Raw genomic sequence first — 25,145 nt, forward strand, 5'->3', positions numbered from 1 at the left:
TTTGACATCCTTGTTGGAGCCTGCTATCCCCATCATGATACCTTCTAGTACCAATTTTATTAATCTGGGCTGTTGTTTTTACCTCTGCCTTTATTATTGTTACCCCTGTAACCTCCCCTTTGGTAGCCCTTACTATAGGTGGATTGTGTAGGGGCTTTGCATGAGGTAGAAGGTGTGTCAGAAGAGTATCCCCTAGTAGCGTCTCGATAAGATGAGCGGCGAAATGAACGTTCAGGAGCCTGCGAGTGCAGGGCTCCCATAGAATTGGCTGTATCTGTATCCTTTTTCATTTTTTCAAGTGATACATCTACATTGGGTCCGAATAAGTGTTGCTCATCGAAGGGTTGATTAAGTATAGCACTTTGGACTTCAGGTTTGAACCTTGATATGCGTAGCCAGGCATGTCTACGCAATAAAACACTGGTGTTAACTGCCCTGGAGGCAGTGTCTGCTGCATCAAGTGCACACGAATTGAGGTGTTTGTAATATTTTTCCCTTCTTGGCTAAGCTCATTTGCTCTATCTTTGTACTTATCAGAGAGGTGCCGTATTAGTGATTCTAATTCGTCATAATGTGCCCTATCATATCTGGCCAATAATGCTTGTGTATTGGCAATACGCCACATGTTTGCTGCTTGAGACGCAGTTCTTTTTCCCTGATGCGTCAAGTAGCTTAGACTCTTTATCTGGTGGGGGAGCTTCACCTGATGTTTGTGAGTTTGCTCTCTCGCGTGCATTGGAAACTACAAGTGAGTCTAGTGGTACTGGACCTTTAATATATGCTAACAAGTGAGTCTAGTGGTGCTGGACCTTTAATATATGCTAGATCAGAAGGGGCAGCTTTATATTTTTTCTCTATTCAAGAGTTAATGACCAGAGTTCTGACTGGATCTTTGAAGACTTCAGGAGCATGCTTAATTACTCCTTTAAGCATTGGTAAAATGGAGGAGGACCTTTGCGCATTATCAAAGGTATCCATTAAAAAGTCTTCATCTACAGGGTCTGTATGCATATCTACCCCATGATATTGCGCAGCTCTGTGTATCAACTGATTAAACCCCATAGTGTCTTCTGGTGGGGAAGGCCTTGAGGGGTATAGGTCATCTTGAGGGACCTTTGGGATGTCTGGGGTTATAATCGTCCCACGGGTCAGGTGAGCCTGGATGAATAGATGGATCATGTATGTTAGCACCTATGTCATAAGAGCTATCATCCCTATTGTCATCGTCTGGTATGATAGAGGATGTAGGGGAATGTTGTGGTAGGGGAGCAGGTGGTGATGGTATAGGTGGAGAAGGGGAAGGAAGTCTTAAGGGAGAGGTAGCCATGTCCTTCTTTGAATGAGAAGCTGGCGCTGGTGTATCCAGTGGTCGCTTTCTTGAAGCTAAAGTTAGCTGCCCAGTGACTGGATCTTTAGCTAGTGTTTTGTGCAGGGTCTGGCTGAAATAAGTCCTCTGCAGGAGGCCGATCTTTTGGTGCGGAGGGAGGTTCCGGCGCCGAAGCTGTTTCTTTTGTTTTTTTGGCAATGTCTTTAACTGGAGAAGCAGGAGTCTTTTTTGGCTCCGAAATTTTTTTCGGCTCCAGTATATTTTTGGGATCCAATGGTTCTCAGTTCCGGTGGTCTTTTTGAATCCGAAGCAGGTTTGCTTGGTTCCGACCTGGGTTTCGGTGCCGAAGGAGTAGTGGTATGCTTCGGCGCCGGTGGTTTGGATGTCGGCGTGGCCGATGAGGTTGTCTTTTTCGGTGCCGGTAGGTGTGTGCCAGCACAGTGGAAAGGCCGACTCGAGCCAGACTCACCTGAAACCTTAGTTAACTTCTTAACCGGGCCCGAAGGTGGGGCAGTAGAAGCAGTGTGTCGTGTGCACCCGAGCACGAGGGAGAGGGTGTGACCGGGCCTTCTTTGAGTTGTCGAGGAAGGGTCGGGGTCGACGGTCTTACTTATGACCCGCTGTGCTGGAGTTATGGCCTCGACTTCTGAATCGTCTGCCTCGGAGTTGCTGTCGACATCGTGTGTTTCTGGGACGTCGACGCCTTCTTCTCCGGAATCAGAGCTGAAGATCGAGCCATTGCTCTCCTAGCTCTTCAGTCCCGGATAGTCTTTTTGGAGTGGAAAGAGGCACAAGCGGAACAGTCTCTGGCCTCGTGCTCAAGGAGAGGCAAAGGTTACACACTTCATGAAAGTCGGTGTGGGGAAACTTCGACCCACTTTGAGGACACTTTTTAAATGGCGTCCTTTCCATGAGCTGGAGTTGAGGCCTAGTTAGGCCCGAAGGCTGTCGACGATGCCCGGATTCGAAATCTTCGGTGTTGAAGAGTAGCGTTGACTGGGAAAGCGTTCAAAACTAATTTTCTTTAAGTTGGTGAGGATTGAGCGCCGAAGGAAAATCGGTTCCAACAAGGAGAGCTGGAAACATATCCGAGCCCGGTGGCGGAAAAAAACAATTTGGGGATGGAGCCGATGCCGAATGCGCAGTATCATCCAAAGGAGGAGTCATCTATCCCATGACTTTTAAAGACTTTTCTACAACAAAACAAACTGCAAACATCCGGCCCAACACTAGGTGGCCATCTTTGCACAGTGTGTAATCTGCAGCTCATACTCCTCGAACATATTGTTTTAATCAAAATAAAATCATTTACCAACCATGTTCAGAAGCCGCACCGCAGTGGTAATGTATTTATAGATCATTAAACAAATAAATTCATCTTTCAAGAGGAGCAAATATTGTAACGCAGCCCTGCACATAGGGAGAGGTTAAAGGAAGAGGGTGTATCAAATACCCACATTAAAATTGACATGTGTAGGAAGCTGGCTCTTTATATAGTAAACCAAAACGAGTAACACTGTCTAAGGACTCGAGGCAAACCCCAAAGGAATTACAGAGGCAAAAATGAAACCCCAAATGCTGTATTTTGTGGTAGTGTGGGCGATGAGTTAGGCATATCAGGGGGTAGTGCTAAGCATTTATTGCACAAAGGCAGAAAATTAGAGACTAACTCAAAGAAATTCGACACCAATTTATATAAAAATAGCACATACTTTTTTTTTTTTTACAAATTTTTATTGCATTTAGAAAACAATAATTTGTGCAATGCAAACCAATAACCGAAGTCACACAATGATTGTAAATTTCGATCAGGGTACATATAACCAGTATTTGTCAGATCTACTTAGTTGCACAGCACACTGAGTGGTAGTCATCTCGCTCCGAGCACAGCAAGCAAATCAAAACACTCTTGCTACCCCCAATTATAGCCCCCGCCTGCTATCAGTTTCAGAACACAGTGCTTTTTATCACCACCCCACCCAATAACAAGAACTCACACTTTTATATGAATTTAGATACCAAGCTCATCAGAATCAGGTAAGTACTTATCGAGTTATGAATTTTACAGTTTTCAAAAGTTGATCATTTTTGAGAGAGGGAATGTTATCCTATGGGGGGAAAATGTACTACATTAGAGCACGTAGCAGAGAGTTACAGGAATCTTTTTCAGGACTTAAGGCGAGTATGGAACAAGGCCCAAGGCCCCACCAATAGATCACCTTGGGAGGCTCTGGGGCATCTGGGTGTAGAGGTGTGTTCCGGTGTGCTATTAATTATTTTTATGTAGAACGGTCCAGTTACTAAGAGGCTGCAGGCAGGGACTAAGAGACTAGTCTGGGGGAGCCCGCAAAGCATGTGGGGGACACCTTTGGCCCACTTCACCTCTGACTCCAGGCTGTGGAGCTTGGATGCAGAGGTATCTTTTTGTGGTTGGATCCAGTGGTTAAGTCTCTCGGGCTTGGAGGGGGCCTATAGAAAGAGGCTGCAGGCGGCGACTGGAAGTCCAGTCTGGGCAAACCCAAGGATGGGTCTAGGGAACCCGTTGACACCGTCACCTCTCTTTGACTCGGGCTCTGGAGTGCGGGTGCATAGGTGCTTTGAGAGGTCGGTGGTCACAGACTCACTCTTTGTCTTTGGTTGTGCTGCAGAGGGTCAAACAGGACAGCTAGGCTACTCTGGATCTGGGTCTCACTGTGTGGGAAAGTACCCCTTTGTGCATGGTTGCCCCCACTTTTTGCCTGATATTGATGCTCTTTTGACTAAGTATGCCCTGGGTTCCTGCCAACCAGGTACAAAGGGCCTATGTTCTTTCCCTAAAACTGTACTGATGCACACCCAATTGGCAACTCTCTGGCCACTGCAAGTCCACTGTAAAAGGTACCATGGGTACCAAGGAAACAGTGACAAGGGAATGAATTTAAGGGCTGCAGCCCATATTGTGCCACCCTTAGAAGCCCTGTTTTTCCCCTCTTTCTTCTCCCTCTGCAGGCTACATGTCTTGGTGAAGAACCCATGCCTACAACCCACTGCCTAGGGCATAAGTCAGCCACCCCTCCAGCTAGGTGCACTATGCCACTGGTGAGAGTACTGGTGCATGAGCCCTGTACCCCTACAGTGTCTAAGTCCATTCTTAGATATTGTAAGTGCAGTAAAGCCATAAAGAGTATATGGTCTTGAGTTGGTCATTACGAACTCTACAGCACAATAATGGCTTCACTGAAAACTGGGAAGTCTGATATCAAACTTCTCATCACACTTAACCCACACTGATGCCAGAGTGCCATTTGAAGAAAAATGTGCTCAGAAGGCATCTTAGAGATGTCCCTGAAAAACAACCAGACTCTAGTGTCTTGGCTGACTGGCTGCCCGCCAGCTGCCACCCACAGACATGTTTCTGGACACAAGGGTCGAGAGCCTCCCGCTCTTGGGGTCCTGAAACAAAGCACAACCTGGGCAGAAGTGCCAAGCCTCCTCCCCCAGGATTGGCCGGGTCCAGGAAGGGGAAGCTTTAAAGGCTTGCCGCCTTTGTAAGCTGACCCAGCAATTTGCTGCTCCCTGCAACTTGCCCCCACCGGTTCAGACCCAGACTTTGAGCAGGAGAATCAGCGGGAGAATCAAGATAGAAGGAAAGGTGTGCCCACCTTTGCCAACCCCATTCCTCAAGCTTCACTGAAAAGACTATCTCCCGTGAGCACCAGGTTTGCTCACTAACAGACTCTGGCTCCGGCCAAATCCGGGAGTCTGCACCACTTTGTACCAGAAGCCCACAGCCCAAGTTCAGGATCCAAACTCCACGAGGAGGTCTCCCTGGCGATCCTGACCTGGGATCTGGAGATCACCACAACCGGAACCAGTAAGAGAAAGCAGACGCCAAAAGACACCCCTGCACCCAACACCCCACAGCCTTAGATGGCCCAACCAACAGTGTCCCGGCATCCCAACTTACCTCTGCAACCGGTGGTAGCCTCCAGAAGTTCTTCGTCCCTGAGCCTGCAGTGTTTGTTGCAACGGCGAATCCCCAATGAAAAGAACAGGACACCCGGCGGCAAAACAGAACCCATCACATGGCCGCCGCTGTGGGTGCATTAGATGTGCCAACTTGAATCTCCCTTTGCCCTGAGCCTAAGTCCGGGAGCTTTGCTCCCTCAACCTTGTGGCTTGCGTGTGAGTAGCCACCAACTGGATGCCCCATATCACCATTAGATAACATTGGGCCTCAACACTCTGTATCCAGCCACCCTAGTGCTGTGGAGGGTGCACCCTTGACCCTGGGGAAGCCCTTGTTTCAAGCCCAGAAACTCAACTCTTAAAACCAAGTACTTTCTTGTATACCAACAACTTAATTTCCTCCTATAGGATTGCATTGACTGCTTTTCAGTGAAAAACTTCAAGTGTGGAGTTAGGAAATTGTATGAAAACTTAAGAAACTGTATATTTCCAAAACTGATTTACTCACCTTTTATTTAGGAAATGTCCCAGTGTGATATCTAGGCATATCACACTGAATAGAAAAAATATTCTGCAAAGTAATCTAAAAAGTATTACAGTAACTGCAAAGCAACTGAAAAGTAATTTCAACTGTTTCTGAATAATTGAGCTACCTGTATCCAAAACAATTACATACAACTGCATTCAGCTGTATAATTCCTGCAAAGTATTATTTCACTTAACCTGTATGAGGCCTTGCTTCGTTCTAGAAAAAATACAACTAAAGAATATTTTTTAACAAACAAATTAGCCTGAGTTCAGTCTTTGAGTGTGTGACATATCTTGCCAGAATGTGTACAATAAATGCTTAACACTACCCTCTGTAAAAAGCCTTACTGCTGGCCCACACAACCACGAATAGAGAGTAAGGTATTTTTACCTCAGCCTACCTTTGAGGATCCACTGGACTCTGCACACTAGGACTTATTTTGGTCTCGTATATTTAGAGCCAGCTTCCTACACACTGTCCCTCGACATGCAACTCCGTCTTCCTTGGGGTTCATGTCTGGCCTGGACACAACATGTCTTGGCTAATGCAAGGGGTCGGTACCCCAGGTATTGGTGTTGTGTGGATCTGGTTGGTACTGGCGTCCCCACACTTGGAGGGAAGAAGAGTCTGACCAGTAGGAGCACTTCTACATGTTCCTGGAAGGCTGTGCATCAATAGTCCCCGTATGTGGCAGGTCGGTGTACTGGGTCTTGCTTCTTTGATGCCTGCAGCTGCATGGGAGTAGCTCCTCTACTCCAAGGAAGTCCCTTTGGTAATTAGCGAAGCACTGCACCCTCTGAGTTTGAGGTCTGAACAGAGACAGAATGAATCAGTTGCTCCACGAGTGTTGGAAGGCGCAGAAGGCAGGCTGGCAGGTTTGGCGCCAAGTTGGTAGAGCTCCTTGGTTCTCGGGTAAGCATTCTTCTTTCGGCCTGTAGAAAACTGAAGTCTGGTTTCAGAGAGTCCCCTCCATACTCATTATAGGGACGTTAAGGGGATTGAAGGGTAGAAGCCAATGGGATACTTACCCATGGGGTCACTATACCCCCTAGATGACCACTTCTTTTGGGGCATGGGCATCAGATGGTGGAATTTCTAAATTCATGTTCAAGTCAGGCTTGGTTAAGTGAATCCAGCCTGGCAGTGCAACACGCCTCCTGCATAGCTAATTTCCCGACTGTCTAGGTCCCAGGTGGGCCCAGGGCAGGGGGTGGCATTTCCCTGTCTGCAGATGCCTTGGGATGTATGGCAAAGGGAGCAGAGGTCTTTGAAGCCTTCTGCCTTGATATGCTAATATACCAGCCTCACTGAAGGAGGTGCTAACACATCTCTCCAGAGCAGTCATTGTTTCTGCCCTCCTGAGAGTGAGAGCTCTTACCCCTGGGGGTCAGAAACTCGCCTGTGGTGGCAGGCTTTACAGGACTAGTCAAACAGAATACTAGAGGGCTAGTAGGTTTCTGCTTGAGGCATGTGTGGCTGTAGATAAACATGCAGGCATAAACTGTAAACGCTGGTCACAGTGGGCAGGATCGGAGCACACAAAGTGTCTTTTGTTTCTTTTAAATAAACTAAAACAAACAGATCCATAATTTTTAGGAAAAATCAACTGTCCCGGGATGGCTATTTCTGAGAGTTGAAATGCTTCAGCTGAAATTTAAGGCAGGTGGGTCTCAAATGCTGTGAAACCGAAGGAGAGTTAGACAGCCTTCTTGCCAGGGTGTCTACTTGACTGAAAGAAATGTAATTGTGCACACCTGGTTAACCTGCAAATGTTGCTTGTAAGTCAGTATCGGCTTTAATTGAGTAAAACACTTAAAGCTTCCTAATAAAACTATTTATTCTTTTTGGGTGGTAATGCAAGGGAGTTACCAGCTGAGCTGTGACGTGTGGGCTTTTGAAGGACAGTTATAAAAATAATTGCACTATGTACAGTTTGGGTATATTATTAATAGTGTTCAACTGCTTTTAAGATCTGTTTTTATCAAAATAAAGCTATTTACTACTACTACTACAGTTTGGGTTTTAGTCAAATCTATATTTTGGAAGCATTCAGACTGAGCAATGCAAGTTTAAAATATTGACGCACAGACGTCCCTTTGATTTCTGTCAAACTGGGGCCTAGTAGCACTAAACATACACAAGTCCCTATTCCTTACTACACCAACCATGACTCCATTCTGTGGCTCTCTGGTAACAGACACAGACCTCTACAGTGCATAAACTAACAGAGGTTTCATAATGTACGGTAGTGCATTTCCCACTGGTTAGCATTCATTTATTTTTCATTAAGCTGGGCCTTCATTATTTGTATTTTCCTGAAGGTGAAATGCAGAAAAATGTTTAAGAATATTGGTTTTAGCCACACCTTTGACCCCCTCACTCACCATACCCCCTATGAGCACACCATACGTTCCCATACCTTTTTCTTTATGCACTTCGACAACTGACTGTAAAGCAGTCCTCCCATATGCAGTGGCTAGCCTGTGGGGGTTGCAGAAGAAAGAAATAGGTTACGGAGTACAGCCTGACCAATCTTTACAAATGTCAGCTAAGGGGATGCTTTCCAGGAAGGCTATACAGGCCGCTTTCTTTCTAGCTGAGAGGGATCTCGGAGGAACACGCAAAAAGCTTTTGGCTTTTGGTAACAGGTTTGGATACATTTAACTATCCATCTGGCTATGCCTGATTTTGATAAAGCATTTCACTTATGCGGTTCAGAAAAAGCAATAAAAAGTTGCTGAGTCTTCTAAAAGGGTTTTGTCCTAGCCACAAAAAACATTAAGGCCTGTTTAACATCCGGTTAGCTAAATAGGAGATAATCTACTTCCAGTCAAAACTTAGTCATTTTAGATGCATCTTAGTTATGAAATACACATTAAATATTACAAATTCTACAATGTATCACATATGACTATGTAAAATGGTTAACCAACACTACAATTCCCAAAATGCATCACGCCTAAATAGGACTAGATGCTTTGTTTTGATTGCCTTAGCGGCAACCATTTGAAAATATGGCGTTTTGACTAAATCGCCATTCTTGCTCTGCTGGTAACTGAAAAGGGAAAGGCTGTCGACATGACAAACGCGGATGCTAAGGTGAGAAGAAATACCGGCTATTATCCCGATTTGTATCTGATACTTTATGAATGAGGTAAAAATTTGAATAGAACCTTTGCCCATTCCTATGATTGAAAGCAATGTTGATGTGAAACTATGAGAGTAAAATCTGATTTAAACTGCATTTTATTGCAGAACTATGCCACCAGCACTTTCGACATTTTAAATCCACTAGCTTCGTGAAAATATGAAGGTATGTAGTCTTGACTTATGCGAAATACACAAAGACAATCTTGAATAGGTAGAGGCAGCTTTCTAAATAAAACCCTACATGTTTTTTTTTCATGAATAGTGTTCTAATGAAAAGATCAATACAGCCCTGATGAGAGTCCGGTGATTTTGAACCAGAACTCGAAACGCGTCAGCAACGGCATTCATTCCACGAATAATCAGATAATAGGATACACATTCCTAAAAATCCTTGATGAATTTGAGACAATTTACAGGTTTCTTACAATAAGGCTATGAATAGGGATTTTTCAGTTGTCAGGAAGTTGTGTTTATTGGGCAACTGTATATGAAAGATCTCATACTTTCTAAGAAACATGTTCATAAGAAATGTTCGTGACATCCTGTTTTGCCTGTTTTCCAAATATATTCAACACTTGTATGATTTATTTATAGGTTTGATAATGTACAATTCACTGTTGTTTGTAAACATGTTGAAATAATGTGGTATCATGTGATAAGGATGATGTGTCTTTCTTGATGAATTAAAACATCAAAAATTTCAAATAAGTATCAAAATAAAAGGCATAAATAATTGCCGAGATAAACGTATACATTTTTGTTTATCTTTTCTTACATTAACCCCTTCCGTGCGGCCGCGATTTTCCCCGTGTGCGGCCGCCGGCAGAACACGGGCGGGCCATGACGAACCCCAGCCGTCATCAGCACACGAGCACTGTAGTGCATGACGGCTGGGGTTCGTCACCAGCATGGAAGGGGTTAAGAAGGCTTTTGAAGCAATTTTGAGGGTCAGGCACTTTCTCTATGTGTTTAACATCTAAGGCATGAAAAGTCTTTTCTGCAACTGAGACATGTTGAGGAAAGAAACAGTTCAGTAGACTGGTTAAGGTGGAAAGGAGACACCACGTTAGGAAAAAATGTAGGGCTGATGCAAAGGACAACCCTAGCCTTATGAAACTGAAAAAAAATATTTCTTCCAGTGTTTAGGTTTGGAGTTCACCGACATGCCTTAGTGAGGTGATAGCCACAAGAAATGCTACCTTCCAAGAGAGAAACTGAAGAGGACATGATAGGAGGCTACTGCACAGATTAGTAGGTGCAGTAAGTAACAAACATTGTTTTGAATGGTAGCTGCTAAGGGGTCAATGTGGTTTGAAAGAATATATGATCCCATTCCGCATTCAAAAATCCCGCATACCATCACTCCGCATTTTTTAGTACGCAAGTACCATTACTCCGCAAGCCATAATTCCTCAAACTTTTACAACGCATATGACTTTACTACGCATGCAATTACAACGCAAATGCATGTGTGGTGAAGTCATATACTTTGTAAAAGTACTTAATTAAAAAAAATATATATATATATTATATATATGTATATATTTAGAAAAGAGTTGCCTCATTCGGAAGGAGCCGCTACAGGTAGGTGAATGTCCTTGAATAATTCACGTAGGCTGCATGTCAAGTAGAACAAGGATGGTCTTTATTAATCTTAGTTGCTTTAGCCACACATGCCTGAAAAACAATGTTTTCAGCCCTGAGATTTTGTTCAGTGACTGAAAGCATCAGGGATACAAAGTAGGAGTTCATTTCAGCTGAACCTGCTGTACTAATATGCCTGAGAAAACCGAATATGTAAAATACAATTTGATGTCTGGAATGTTTTGTCTCGGATCACTTCAAGTCTTCTGGTACCTTGATGGAAAGGGATCGCCAACAGATCATGTCTAGTAAGCCCATTTTCAAAATGACTACAATGTCTTTCGACCCTAGTCAATTCTCACCTTTTTCATGGATGCATTTTAGGACAAGCAAACTCACTGAAATAATTTTTACGCTTTCACCATTTTAAATCTGACTCGCACTCTGAACGTGCAGGACATAAGTATTCAGCAATAATAAATCTAAACAGTTTCCATGAAAGTAAAAAATATGTAAGTAAAACCACCACACAAACATGAGAAGCTTCCTTTTATGCAAGCAGCAATACAATTCAGTTTAAACAGAATGCAAAAAATAAGTACCCTTCCAGGAAGAACAACTGCTTTGACCATTCTGGAGAGTCCGAGATCATACAAACAGAGGACGCTTCCTTCCACTTCTTCGATTCCCACCAGCAGACCTTCCCTTTTCTGCCAGGAAAACTCTTTCACAGCTAGGACGGTCGGGGGCTGCTCTGTCACTCCACTAAAACGATATGCAGACAATCGCTCCCCTGTGACAGAGTTCACAATTTCCAAATGAGGGCCGCATGCCAAACATGCAAACCCACATTGCCCTGAAAATAGAAGGAAATGTTTCTAATTAGCAGTTGCAGGATGTTTAAATATAGGCTTACAAAAGCAAACTTGAAGATATAAGTCAAAGAAACTAACAAATATCTGCTACAACAGCTGTATCAGACCTTCAGCTGCAATATATGCTGCAAATGGCCCTGCCACTGCCTGCCCTCCCTAAAGCTGTTGGCACTTTAAGAAACTCTGTGTGCGAGAGATGAAATATAAGCCATTGCTCAAAGCAAGAGTAGAGGGCGTGGAATATTATTGAACAAGTTACTTACCTTCGGTAACTATACATTTGTAAGAGACAGATTAGTTATGGATTCCTCAGCTTAGAATTAGTTATTGATTCCTCATCTTAGAATTACCCTTGGGTGTCAGACTGGATCCGGAGAATTTTTTTTCTCATCAGTACCTCTGCACGTCGATAGGTGGTGTCGGTCGACTTCGCGTTTGTCGTTGGCGTCGTGGTCACCAGAATGAAATTGCAGTATCTACTTAGACACTGCCCTCGCGCGCTTATGTCAGTTCTTTACACGACATTCCACACCAGAAGGGCAGAGCCATGCAAGACACTGACTTCGGTGAACGAGAACTAGGGCTCTGAAAGGGAGTCCCTTACTCTAGAAGTCAGTTCGCAGAAATGGGAGGAGCTGTGAGGAATCCATAACTAATCTATGTCTCTTAGAGATATAACATTACCTAAGGTAAGTAACTTGTTCATCTGAAAGAGACAATTAGTTATGGATTCCTCACCTTAGAATAGATGCCCCAGCAATACCAACCCAGGTGGTGGGTCTGCAACCAAGTTCACATCAGGAAGTCCTGGAGAACCAAACAACCAAGAAGCATGCTCTCCGGACCTGGCTGTCCAGGCAATAGTGTTTGGTAAACGTGTACAGTGAAGCCCACGTAGCTGCCTGGCAGATGTCATGAAGGGGGACTGGACGTCCCAAAGCAGTAAAAGCTGCCGTTGCCCTGGTGGAATGGGGACCAAACACTAATGAAGGTTCCTTTTTCGCCAAGAAATAGCAGATTTTTATACAAAGAACGACCCATTGAGAGATGGTCTCTTTTTGTACGGCCCGACCTTTCTTAGTGCCCACGTAGCCAACAAAGAGTTGGTCATCCACCTGAAATAGTCTTGTGTGATCCAGATAGAAAGAAAGAGCAAGTTTTGGATCCAGGTGAGGAAGCCACTCTTCCTCTTTAGAAGGATGCAGAGGCAGAAAGATGGTGGACAAAGTGATGGTCTGTCCTACGTGGAAAGAGGTAACCACTTTGGGAAGGAAAGAAGGCCTAGTGCGAAGGACAACCTTATCCGGATGAACAGCCAAGAAAGGAGGTTTAGAAGAAAGAGCTTGAAGCTCACTCACACTGCGAGCAGAGGTGATGGCAACCAAGAAGGCAGTTTAAAAGTTAAAAGTCTGAGAAGACAATTTTGAAGCAGCTCGAAGGAAGCGCACATAAGATAAGTCAGAATCAAGTTCAAGCTCCACTGAGGCATTATGAAAGGAATAGGAGAGAAGATGTGAGTAATGCCCTTAAAAGGAATCTATTTACAACAGGGGACTTGAAAACAGAAGGTCGATCAGGAAGCTTAAGTAAGACTGAAATGGCTGAGAGATAGCCCTTAAGAGTGCCCAGAGCAGAGCCCAGCTGGGCTAAGAAAGAATGAACAAGAGAACTTCAGAAAGAGGGGCAGAAAGGGTATGCACAGCCTTTGCTGTGCACCATGCCACAAATGTATTCCATCTACAGGGGTATACCGTTTTAGTGGAAGGACACCTGGCTGTCAAGATACAATTCAGACTTCGGGAGGAAGGTTGAAAGCCGTGCACCACTGCTGCTCAATCTCCACACAAGGAGGTAAAGGCTGGACAGGTTCGGTTGGAGAAACGTCCCTGCTGCTGTGACAGAAGATTCTCCAGAATAAGCAGGCTGATCAGAGGATCGATGGCTATGTGTAACAGCTCGGGATACCATACTCTTCATGCCCAATCCAGAGACACAAGAATGACTTGGGCCTGGTCGCGCTTGATCTTTTTCAGCACCCAGGGCAGAAGTGGTACAGGTGGGAAGGCGTACAGAGGACCGCAACTCCATTCACGACGAAAAGCTAATAGATCTAAGCATGGCTCTCCCCACTGCTGAAAGAGACCTTGCACCACCTTCGAGTGAAGACGCCATTTGTGATACATCATGTACATGTGGCAGAGTACGTCTGCTCCGGCGTTCAGAGAAACTGCTACGTGTTGAACCACCAGGGATATTCCCAGACGTTCCAGCCATGTCCAAAGGTGGAGAGCCTCTTGACAAAGGGTCCATGACCATACCCCGCCCTGCTTGTTGCAGTACCACATGGCAGTGGTGTTGTCCGTGAACACCAGCAATACTCTTCCCCGAACAGAGGGAAGGAATGCCTATAAAGCAAGACTAATCGCCCAAAGCTCCATAAGGATGATGTGGAGCACTGACTCCGCTGGAAACCAGAGGCCTCTGATCTCAGCCTCTCCCATGTGGCCGCCCCAACCCAGAAGTGATACATCCGTCACCACTGTAAACTCTAGTTGGGGAAGGGAGAGGGACCTGCCATTGACCCAATCCAGGTTTGTGAGCCACCACTGCAATTGGAGATCAGTGCCCTCCGAGATCTGGACGCAATCGGACAGATTCCCCTGAAGCTGTGCCCACTGGAAATTCAGGTTCAGAGCCTGCATATGCCACCTGGCATGATCCACCAGAAGGATGCAGGAGGCCATGAGGCCCAGTAGCCTCAGGGTCATTCTGACTGACACCTGGGAATGCGCCTTTGGACGTGGAGGCTTGGACTACCAAGCTCTCAGGGGTAGTATGGGAAAAGAGGAAAATCGGGTCGCTCGGACCGGGCGGTGGCGTCAAGCAATCATCCTCTGCACAGAAGCCCCTGTGTTGGGCTTGGACTAAGTGCCCAAAAGGATGTCAGTAACGGCCTCATTGAACTGCAGCAGGGGCTCCGATGAGGCCGCTTCCGGTTGGAGCACCTCTGTCAGAAGGTTAGTCCTGACCGCCACCGTAGAAAGCTTGAGGTTTAGGGCCTCAGCTGCCCTACGCAACACCACTGCATAAGATGCACCCTCATGCGTAGCCACGGTAGGGGGAGATAGCATGCAAAGGTCTGGGGAGGTGTCCAGACCAATGGCCTCACCCAACTCCTCTCCAGTCTGGTTCCTCCAACTCATCTGCAAGATGGTCCAAAGACCCCTCCCAGTCCTCCTCACCCTCTCCTGTGAGCCACTCAGGGATGTAGGAAACATCAGGAGAGAACAGGGGTACAAAAGTACCAGTCGGTGTCGGTCCCGATGTCGGGCGACGTCAGTACCGGTCGGCGCTGGTCCAGACTTCGGTCCGGCACTGTGTCCTCATCGAGGAGGAGGCTGGGGTCGACGCCGGCTGGGGACACAACCGACTGAGGTGGGAAGGGTGTCGCCACTGGATTTGGCCCCTGAGGAGGTGTCACAAGGTCGACCGGCGCCGATCTGGATCTTTGGGGGCCCTGCGGCGCAGGAGCTGAAGCCACCAACATCGAAGTTCTGGAGCTCCCACACGAGCCCGCGGGGCCCGAGGGCTGCCCGAAGATAGAATGTAAGGCTTCGTAAAAGCTTTGAGGCTGGGCAGGGGTCGCTCCGGGTCCTGGAAAAGCGGGAGCCGACCCAACAGGCTCCACAGGCAGAGCTGGACTCCCTCCCTCTATGCCCCGTGTCGCCTCAGCCGACAGACACAAGATCGCGAAGAGTGACGATGCTTCATTGCCTTCTTCTTGTGCTTTGACTTACTCAAAGACTTCGATTGACAAGTGGTAGCTCCGCGACCGGCCCCGGACCTTCCTCTCGACCGGGACCTCAAATGGCACAGAGCGGACTTCCGGGCCTCTTTAAGCTTTCGAGACTGCTCCCGAAAAGACATCAAATGTATGGCAAGGCACCAAAAGGCACACGAGGTGCGGGTCCATGACCAACATCAGGAGTCAGAAGCCTTGAAGCCGGTCTGGCGTGACATCCCTCTGTGCACCAGGAGTCGATCGGCTCAAAAAAGGGTGGCAAAAGATGCAAAAATTCGAAAGAGACTCGAGGTACCGCTATCTCCGGATCTGCACTGGCGGACACGTAAAAATAAAGAAGGGATGTCAGTGCACGGAGGTGGCGACTAAGTAGATACCGCAACATCATTCCTGCAAACACGACGCCAACGAGGAACGTGGAGTCGACCAACGCCACCCATCGACGCACAGAGGTACTGCTGAGGAAAAAAATTATTTGGATCCAGTCTGACACCTGGGGTAATTCTAAGGTGAGGAATCCATAACTAATTGTCTCTTTGAGATATTATTTATAGAGCGCGCAGCTACCCAACATGGTCTCCCGGCGCAGGACAAGTGGAAGCAGGGCTATGCAGGTGTTCAGGAATAGGAGTCAGGCCAGGTTGCTGAAAGGCAGAGTCTTGAAGCACTTACGGAAAGCTAACAGTGAATGACAATTGCTAAGATCAATTGGGAGAGCATTCCAGGGCTTGAGGCCCAGGTAGAAAAAGGAGCAATCCCTCATAAGGACAAGACGAAACCTGGGGACTGAAAACAATGAGAGACTGGAGGATCTCAATTGTCAAGCCGTTACAGAAGAGGTTACCAATCTTTGAATATGGGAGGGAGCAAGGCCACATTTGACCCGAAACATGTAGCATAGCGCCTTAAATTCAATGCGCTTATAGACTTTAAGCCAATGGAGTTAGTGGAGCAGAGGCGCATCTGGGCAGATGGAAAAAGAGACATGCAGCAGCATTCTGAATGACCAGCAACCGGTGGACTGAGGCTTTGTCTGCACCCAAATACAGCATATTGCCAATTTCCAGCCTGGATATCACCAGAGCCGGCAAAACTGTTCTCTGAGCTATAGAGGGTGTAGAGGGATAGAGGGTGTAGAGGGTGTAGAGGGATAGAGGGTGTAGAGGGATAGAGGGTGTAGAGGGATAGAGGGTGTAGAGGGATAGAGGGCGCAGAGGAGTAGAGGGTGCAGAGTAGAGGGCGCAGAGTAGAGGGGTAGAGGCATAGAGTAGAGAAGTAGAGGCGCAGAGGAGTAGAGGCGCAGAGTAGAGGAGTGGAGTAGAGGCGTAGAGCACAGGCCTAGGGTAGAGGAGTAGAGGAGTAGAGGCCGTAGAGAAGTAGAGGCGTAGAGTAGAGGGCGTAGAGGCGTATAGTAGAGGAGTTGAAGAGTAGAGGGCATAGAGTAAAGGAGGGCAAAGGGTAGAATAGTAGATGCATAGAGGGAGTAGAGGAGAAGAGAAGAGGGGCAGAGGGCATAGAGTAGAGGCGCCGAGTAGGAGCAGAGAGTAAAGCGTCAAGTAAAGGCGTGGAGGAGAGGCGTGGAGTAGAGGAGAGGAGTGGAGGAGAGGCATAGACTGCGTAGAATAGATGAGTAGAAGATGTGGAGGAGATGAGTAGAGGGCGGAAGAGTAGAGGGCGTGGAGTAGAGGAGTAAAGGGTGTGGAGTACAGGAGTAAAGCGCGTAGAGTTGAGGCGTAGAGAAGTAAAGTAGAGGAGTAGAGATATAGAGGAGTAGAGGCATAGAGGAGTAGAGGCATAGAGGACAGAGTGGAGAGTAGAGGGCATAGATTAGAAGAGTAGAGGGCATAGAGCAGAAGAGTAGAGGGCATAGAGCGGAAGAGTAGAGGGCATAGAGCGGAAGAGTAGAGGGCATAGAGCAGAAGAGTAGAGGGCATAAAGCAGAAGAGTAGAGGGCATAGAGCAGAAGAGTAGAGGGCATAGAGCAGAAGAGTAGAGGGCATAGAGTAGAGGAGGAGAGGGAGTAGAGTAGAGGAGGAGAGGGCGTAGAGTAGAAGAGGGCGTAGAGAAGAGGGCGTAGAGTAGAGGGTGTAGAGTAGAGGGTGTAGAAGGCTTTGTCTGCACCCAAATACAGCACATTGCCAATTTCCAGGCTGGATATTACCAGAGCCTGCAAAACTGTTCTCTGAGCTGCCGATGGAATTAGCCAAAGGATTTTTTCAATCCATCTAAGAGCAGCAAAGCAGGATGCTGTAACCCTAGGCAACTGAGGTTTAAGGGAAAGATTTGTCACAATAATGAAACCCAGGTTTTTAATTTTGGAGATAGAGGTAGGCAAAGGGCCCAGAGTATCAAGCCAATATTTGATTCCCCAAAGCTCAGGATTATTACCCAGAACAAGCACCTCAGTTTTAGTGCCGTTTAGTTTCAGGGTTTTACTGGTAGAGAATGTAGAGGGCGTAGAGTAGAGAATGGGAGGGCATAGAGTAGAGAATGTGAGGGCATAGAGTAGAGAATGTGAGGGCGTAGAGTAGAGAATGTGAGGGCATAAAGTAGAAGAGAATGTGACAGCGTTGAGCAGAGGCGCAGAGTAGAGGTGTGGAGGGCGTAGAGTAGGGGGCATAGAGTAGTGCAGTAAAGGGCATAGAGGAGTAAAGTGAACAGAGTAGAGGAGAAGAGGCGTAGAGTAGAGGCATAGAGGGCGTAGGGGCATAGAGGAGTAGCGGCGTAGAGCAATTGAGCGAGTAGAGAGCGCAGAGGAGGAGTAGAGGCGCAGAGCAGGAGTAGAAGCGCAGAGCAGGAGTAGAAGCGCAGAGCAGGAGTAGAGGTGCAGAGCAGGAGTAGAGGCAGAGCAGGAGTAGAGGCAAAGAGCAGAGGAGTAGAGGCAAAGAGCAGAGGAGTAGAGGCATAGAGCAGAGGAGTAGAGGCATAGAGCAGAGGAGTAGAGGCATAGAGCAGAGGAGTAGAGGAATAGAGCAGAGGAGTAGAGGCATAGAGCAGAGGAGTAGAGGTATAAGGCAGAGGAGTAGAGGGCACAGAATAGAGGTTGTAAAGTAGAGGGTGTAGAGTAGTGGGTGTAGAGTAGTGGGTGTAGAGTTAATGAGTAGAGGGCATAGAGTAGAGGGCATAGAATAGAGGAGTAGAGGCGTAGAGTAAAGAAGGTGAGGAGTAGAGACGTACAGGATGTAGAGGAGTGCGAAGATTAGAATAGTAGAGGTGTAGAGTAGAGGCATAGAGGAGTAGGGGCGTAGAGCAATTGAGCGAGTAGAGGCACAGAGTAAAGGCGCAGAGATGAGTACAGGCGCGGAGTAGAAGCGCAGTGTATGAGTAGAGGCGCAGTGTAGGAGTAGAGGCGCAGTGTAGGAGTAGTGGCGCAGAGTAGGAGTAGTGGCGCAGAGTATGAGTAGTGGCGCAAGTATGAGTAGTGGCGCAGAGTATGAGTAGTGGCGCAGAGTATGAGTAGTGGCGCAGAGTATGAGTAGTGGCGCAGAGTATGAGTAGTGGCGCAGAGTATGAGTAGTGGCGCAGAGTATGAGTAGTGGCGCAGAGTATGAGTAGTGGCGCAGAGTATGAGTAGTGGCGCAGAGTATGGGTAGTGGCGCAGAGTATGGGTAGTGGCGCAGAGTATGGGTAGTGGCGCAGAGTATGGGTAGTGGCGCAGAGTATGGGTAGTGGCGCAGAGTATGGGTAGTGGCGCAGAGTATGGGTAGTGGCGCAGAGTATGGGTAGTGGCGCAGAGTATGGGTAGAGGCGCAGAGAAGTAGAGGCGTAGAGCAGAGAAGTAGAAGCGTAGAGCAGAGAAGTAGAGGCGTAGAGCAGAGAAGTAGAGGCGAAGAGCAGAGAAGTACAAAGTGGTCAGACGATGGGGGTGACAAGTGCCTAGTAACTAAACGGGGCACCCCAGTGCAAGACCGTCAGGCTGGGAAAGACAAGCCATTGGAATGGTGTCAGAAGAGGGAACTCCAAGAAAGATGACAAAGCAGCATGAGGAGGCCAAGCAAGGGGAGCTATTCCACAGGCAAGAAAAAGTGGCTTGCCAGGCAACTCCACGGGCCAACATGCAGGCAGAGAGAGCTAATCCTTGGGTGAGTGGCTGAAGAACAATTGGAGGTAGTCTGTGATTAGAGATGGTGAAAGGAGTGAAAAAGAAAGGCCTATATGACCATAGTATGTAGCTGATGTAGACTACTTTCTCATCCAATGGCACAGATCAAGCTTTAAGATTTTTGTGTTCTGATCCCCCTGTGATTAACCAGGCTCAGTCCAGATGTGTCCAAAACTCCGATATGCATTAAAAGAGGAGTTTTTACCATAAATCATATGCAATGCTCTTCTTGTGTTATACTGGTACTAAGGCTAATTTCTCGCTACACCTTACTTCCTAAAACCAAGAAAATACTTCATATCATATACTGGTGCTCTAAGCATGTTAGCATTCACATATGTTGACAGAATCAAAAGTAACTTCTTTACCTGGAGCAAATTTCCCACGAAGAATAGAGTCTAGAGTGATCTCATCCTCCCCAAGAGCCTCCAAAGTCACTTCTGGGAACAGCAGTAAACTGCTCTTTACCCGAGCCACTTGGTCTTGCATAATTCAACCTGAAACAACAAAATAGTTTGAACACTTTTCTTTCTTTTTTAGAGTATGTGTTTCCAACTATAACCCACATGTAATTGTATAAAATATAATGTATTTTTTTAAAGGGTGTCGTCTAACTCAGTCCCCCCAGGCATCTTGAAGACCACCCCCTCCGCCCCCTTTATAATGAAAGCGGCACAAACTACATGTAACAGAATGCAAGAAAAGGTCACACAGTCCTGGACCTGAACTATTTAACAGGTATGAGACATATCAAACTGGCACCCAAAAACAAGAGTTAAATGTGTAAGTAAATACCATCTGGTGTCAAGGACGCCAGTAGGCGAAGTCTTTTGGCTTTGCGCGTGCTTGTATTATATCACATTTTCATTTCCATGGGAAGTAAATGCATGCGTCAAATGACTATGTGGTTGTAAAAAAAATGATTGCCAATGTACGCAGATGTACAGGATTCCCATAGCTGCAAATTTTCCCAGGCACGTGTGATGTACTTTTCCAGTCCAGTTATTTTGCCTTCGAATTCTGGGACTTGATTTATAACGGAAAAAACATGACTACAAGTCCCAGGATTCAAGGAAAAAAGACCTGGCCAGAGCAGCTAGTCACACTTTGAAGTGGGAAACTTGGCAGGGCAGTCTATGTGCCAAAAAACATGTGAGGAACATACCCCATTTGCCCACATAGAGGTGAAAGCTACACTTAAGGATTAGTGTAACAATGGAGTGACAGAACCAGTCAAAGCATCTGAATGACTATCACCCATAGTGACTACTATGAAAAGAAATGGATCAATTTGTTTGTGTATCGAACTTTTCAAGCTTAATCACATTGTTGTAGCCGACTGACAACCTCTGCCACTGAGAACTGAAATAATAATGACACTCAATCGTGCCAAGATTTTCACAACTCTAGATTTCAGTTCAGCCTACCACCAGATTCAACTAGAGGACAAATCCAAGAAATACACGTTTATCACTCCTGAAGGTACGCTCAAATTTTGCCAAATTCCATTTGGGTTGTGTTTGTCATCTGCTGTCTTCCAGCATGTCTTGAACTGATTATTTGCAGGCATGGAAGAAGTTATAACATTCCAAGACTATGTATTAATCTACAGCTGAACAGTTGAACATGCATCACTCCTAAAACAAGTTCAACATAAGTTTTGAAGTAGTGGTTTAACTTTACAGAAAAATAAATGAAAATTCTTAAAGACAGTGGAGTACCATGGGCATTTAATGAACGAACATGGTGTACACCCAAAAGCTTCATTAATCTAAGCTATTTCAAGATCACATGCGCCATTCAAAAAGGTTGAATTATCATTTTGGCCAGGTGCGAGTTCCATTCAAAATTCATAAAGAGCTAGCACTCATAGTGGAACCAATGCACAAATTAACAAAGACATTTTTGAATTTGTGTGGAATTAAGACTGTGAAAACAGCGTGGGAGAAATAAAAAAATGAACTTTGATCAGTACCTTCTTTACGGTAATTTGATGAATAATTATGTATTATAACTAAGGCTCCCGGTTTTCCATTTTCACAGATAAATACAGACAGAAGACAGAAAACATTCACTTTCTGGTCTGTATTTATTTAAAAATGTGGATAAAAACAGAAATTGGGTTGCTTTTTGGGTAATTCTAAATACTGTCTGCCATGACTTTCATGCGAATAGATGCGTGGTTTGCTAGATAAGAGGATTAAAAAAATTAAGGAATTTTAGTAAAGAGGCTTTGACAGCAGTAGATATGCTCAAGGTTGATACTGAAATTTGCATATCTTCATATAAGTGCACGGATGTATCTTCTGTGGGTGTTCACAGCACTGAAACCTGCAGACATTCAAGCATGAGTGCATATTTATTGGTAAAATAAATGTGGAAATACACTAATTTCAGCGTACTTTTTCCACAAAACCCAAAATAAATATGGATAAATACAGATACAATTAGCAAAAAATAAATATGGATAAATACAGATGGAAAAGGCAAAAAAATGAATATCATAAAACCGGGAGTTCCTATTATAACTACTGAAGCTAGTTAGGTAGGCTTGAGTGCTGTACGGAGTCAGAAGACTTGTAAAAGGGAGATTACTACTGCCTTCACTTCACCCAAGTAAAGGGGATCAGAAAGCAAATACTGAGTCATTGAGCGCGAGCTGTTGACGTGCCTGGGCATTTATACACAAGAGTTTCCCTTGGAAAAAAGAATTCATAATAGGGACTGAACCTAGACAACTTGAGAGTATCTTAGAGGGTGGCTGGTCAGGTAGGACATCGCCAAGAAATGCTAAGTTGGCATGTAAGTAACAGGAGTACCAACTCAAAATGGAAAATATAACCGGAAGAATGAATGTGCCAGCAGACTGAGTATGGCGTGCCACGTGTGGGGAGTCAGATTGTGACGATACGGAACATGATGGCATTGTTTGCATGTCTGCTAGACTAGAATGACTCAAATGGAACCAATGAGAAGAATGAGTAGATAACAGATTATAAATGACAATTCCCTTACCAAATAAAACATAACATAGCCCAGGGATGGTCTTTTGACAAATCATCAGATGAGGTAGAAAGACCCTTTTGGAAAATAAAGGATGGACTCACTATAGCAAGTGATGATATACTACGCTGCGACACCCTTGTAGTACCCACAGACTTAAGGGGCAAATTCATAGCCTTGGCCCATGACGGCCAAAAAGGTATGATCGGAACAAAAAAAAACAGAGAGAAAGATATTGGCGGCTGTCAATTCGATGTTGATCTGTAAGAGGGGCTGTTCCATTTGCAGCTCAATCTATGCCAGTACGGAAATTTCATACGATTGCAGTGGAATTACCGGACGACCCTCGGATAAAGACTGCATTGACTTTATTGATCTCATGAATGCTTTGCCACCTCACATGCGCCAATGCCATTGCTTTACTTTAGCTCAGCAAATGATTTAAAGTCAAATGTGTGCCCCAGCCCACCATTATCAAAGTGATTGAATTCTTAGTCTCTCCGACAATAGTCATGCCAGAAGATTTGTCACTGCCACTATTAGTTTAAAATAATATGTACTGGAATAATTTGCTGAGAAGTGGAAAAAAGACATAGTATGCTGGTGTAAAATTACCATTGTGTGGTGATCCCCATGTGTATGCCTCCCTGACTTGTCCTTCCTACCTTTGGTTTCTGTGCCATGAGCGGTTATAGGAGAGGAGTAGGAGTGGGGGGCGTTTAACATGGTATTCTGTGACAGAACGAATAAAAGGTTAATACATTACTGCCTTGCCCTTCTCATCATCAGTATCTAGCAACTCTGACTTATTTAGAATTGTCCTGGCATAGAAACAAACAAAGGATCTGAGGCCTCTCTGTGATACTCTCTCAGGAACGCACCTCGGTGAAGAGTGTAATGTGTTCCTGTTAATAAGTTAATCACCAAAATTAAATCAAACATATGAATATACTTACTGCCTCATACAGAAAAACCTTTTTTTCTAGAAGCAGAATGGTATTTTGTTATACATGAGATAGGTAATTATCCCATGTAGAGAAATCAGAAAAATAGAAACTAAGTAATTTGAAAATATTGAGGTTCTCCCGATTACAAAAGATACTGCCAGTTCCTTTAATGCATTGGTTCTCAACCTTTTTAATTCTGTGGACTTTGTTATTCATTACTGGATGCCAGTGGCTACACTGAATTATTACTGGAAACCCAGGACCTCCACTGAGTAATTACTGGAAGCACTGGGGGTCTCAGTATCTGCATTTTAGATCATTTAAATGGCAAAACAATACTTAAAAAATACAGAAACAAGCATTCAAACAAATATACAATTATTCAATATTTTATTTGACAAACGTATAAAAAAACCTCTACATTTGAGTGGGACGGTTGAAGATTTTTTTTTTTTTTTTACATTTGAGGCCACTGAATTCATCTGATGATACCAACTTCATTTTTAGGTTCCAATAATCAAACTCCATTCAGATTTACACAATGTTTTAAAATGTTATATTGTAAATTTTGCATCTTTATTTATATGTACTATATTAATCTTTCAATACAATTTAATTTTCTAAGCAGTAGAGGACCCCATGAGTAAGCTTCATGGACCATGGTGGGTTCCCGGACCATGAGTTAAGAACAACTGCTTTAATGAATGACAATTTAACACTCTCACAGGCTAGTCTTTACCCTGGTACCTCGGAATATCGTAAACTGTAAGGTTAAAGTACCCTCTTTTGCTGATGCCAAGCGTTCATTTGTGATTGATTAGTTGCAACTTCACCATCACAAATATTTTTGTGTGGAACATGAGAATTTGTGTGACAGTGATTTCTATGAGAACGGTCTAAAAGCATTCACAAAACTCTGAGAGGGCTATCTGACTTATTATGTTATTTATTTATTTTTTAAGGTGGGCGGAGGGCCATGGGAGCTGGTGAATGGCGTGCGAAGGACAAGCAAGCAACACAAGGGTGGGAGGAGGGGGCGGAGTTGGTGACTACAGGCGCAGGCACTCGCTAAGAGTGCATGCTGGTAAATTTAAGTATTTGCAGGAGCCTGCTGGCCAGTGCAACAATACTGGCCACAGGAAGCAGTACTTGGTCCATGCTCCACTCGTTTCATAGTTTATATGATGAAGTCTTCACAAACAAAAAGGAGAGGCACATACCTGTATTGGGATGTAAAACTTCAAACAAAGAGGCATGAAAGTAGGTAACAATCCAACATCTATCAGGATAGGTACGGCTCAACTGGAAGCATTCTAGGCAAGAATTGTGTGGTTCCCCTACAGAATGGGTTCAAATGTCAAGTTGGAAGCTTGGGCAGAACTAGTGAAAACTTTTTTCATAAACCGTTTAGAATGAGCCAAAATTGCAGCAGTGCAATCCTCACTCATTTATAAAGAATAGTTATCAGAAGAGTAAGCTAAGCAACCCCCCCCCCCCACCCCCCTCCCCACGATGTAGTACTTACTGGCAACAACTATGCAAGCTTCTATCAAACACACAACAGGTACAGTATGGGCAATGTCTTGCAGCTCACAAACTATTGCCAGGTGATGCTACGCTTCCATTCCTCAAAACCTCCAAGCCCCTGGCCTCACATGCTCCCTGGCAACCTGCCCTCCTGGCAGCTTACACGCTGCAATCAGACTCCTTCTGTGCTTCCTCCCTATCCCGATACAAATCAGTGGTTTAATTCACCAGGGTGCTTATATATGAAGATTTGTGGAATGAATGCACAGAATTATTTTGCCGCACAAAGACACATTCCCCTCCACCCCAGGAACTTGACCCTGCATTTTTGGACAAGGTTTGTGGTAATGA

At 45.2% G+C, this 25,145-nt stretch overlaps 1 protein-coding gene across 3 annotated transcripts in view; it reads right to left on the reverse strand.

Moving 5' to 3' along the window:
• Positions 1–25,145, reverse strand: part of AHCTF1 (AT-hook containing transcription factor 1) — a 1,100,496-nt gene that overhangs the window by 1,016,459 nt on the left and 58,892 nt on the right. For all 3 annotated transcript variants that reach the window (XM_086927206.1, XM_086927204.1, XM_086927205.1), the window contains exons 2-3: positions 19,686–19,814; positions 11,141–11,394 (exon numbers count right to left, since the gene is read on the reverse strand). In XM_086927206.1, the coding sequence (XP_086783332.1) occupies positions 11,141–11,394; positions 19,686–19,806 (375 nt within the window). In that variant the 5' untranslated portion in view covers positions 19,807–19,814. The remainder of the gene's footprint in view (positions 1–11,140; positions 11,395–19,685; positions 19,815–25,145) is intronic.

The sequence above is a fragment of the Lissotriton vulgaris genome, chromosome 6, assembly GCF_964263255.1.
Source record: "Lissotriton vulgaris chromosome 6, aLisVul1.2, whole genome shotgun sequence".
NCBI lineage: Eukaryota > Metazoa > Chordata > Amphibia > Caudata > Salamandridae > Lissotriton > Lissotriton vulgaris.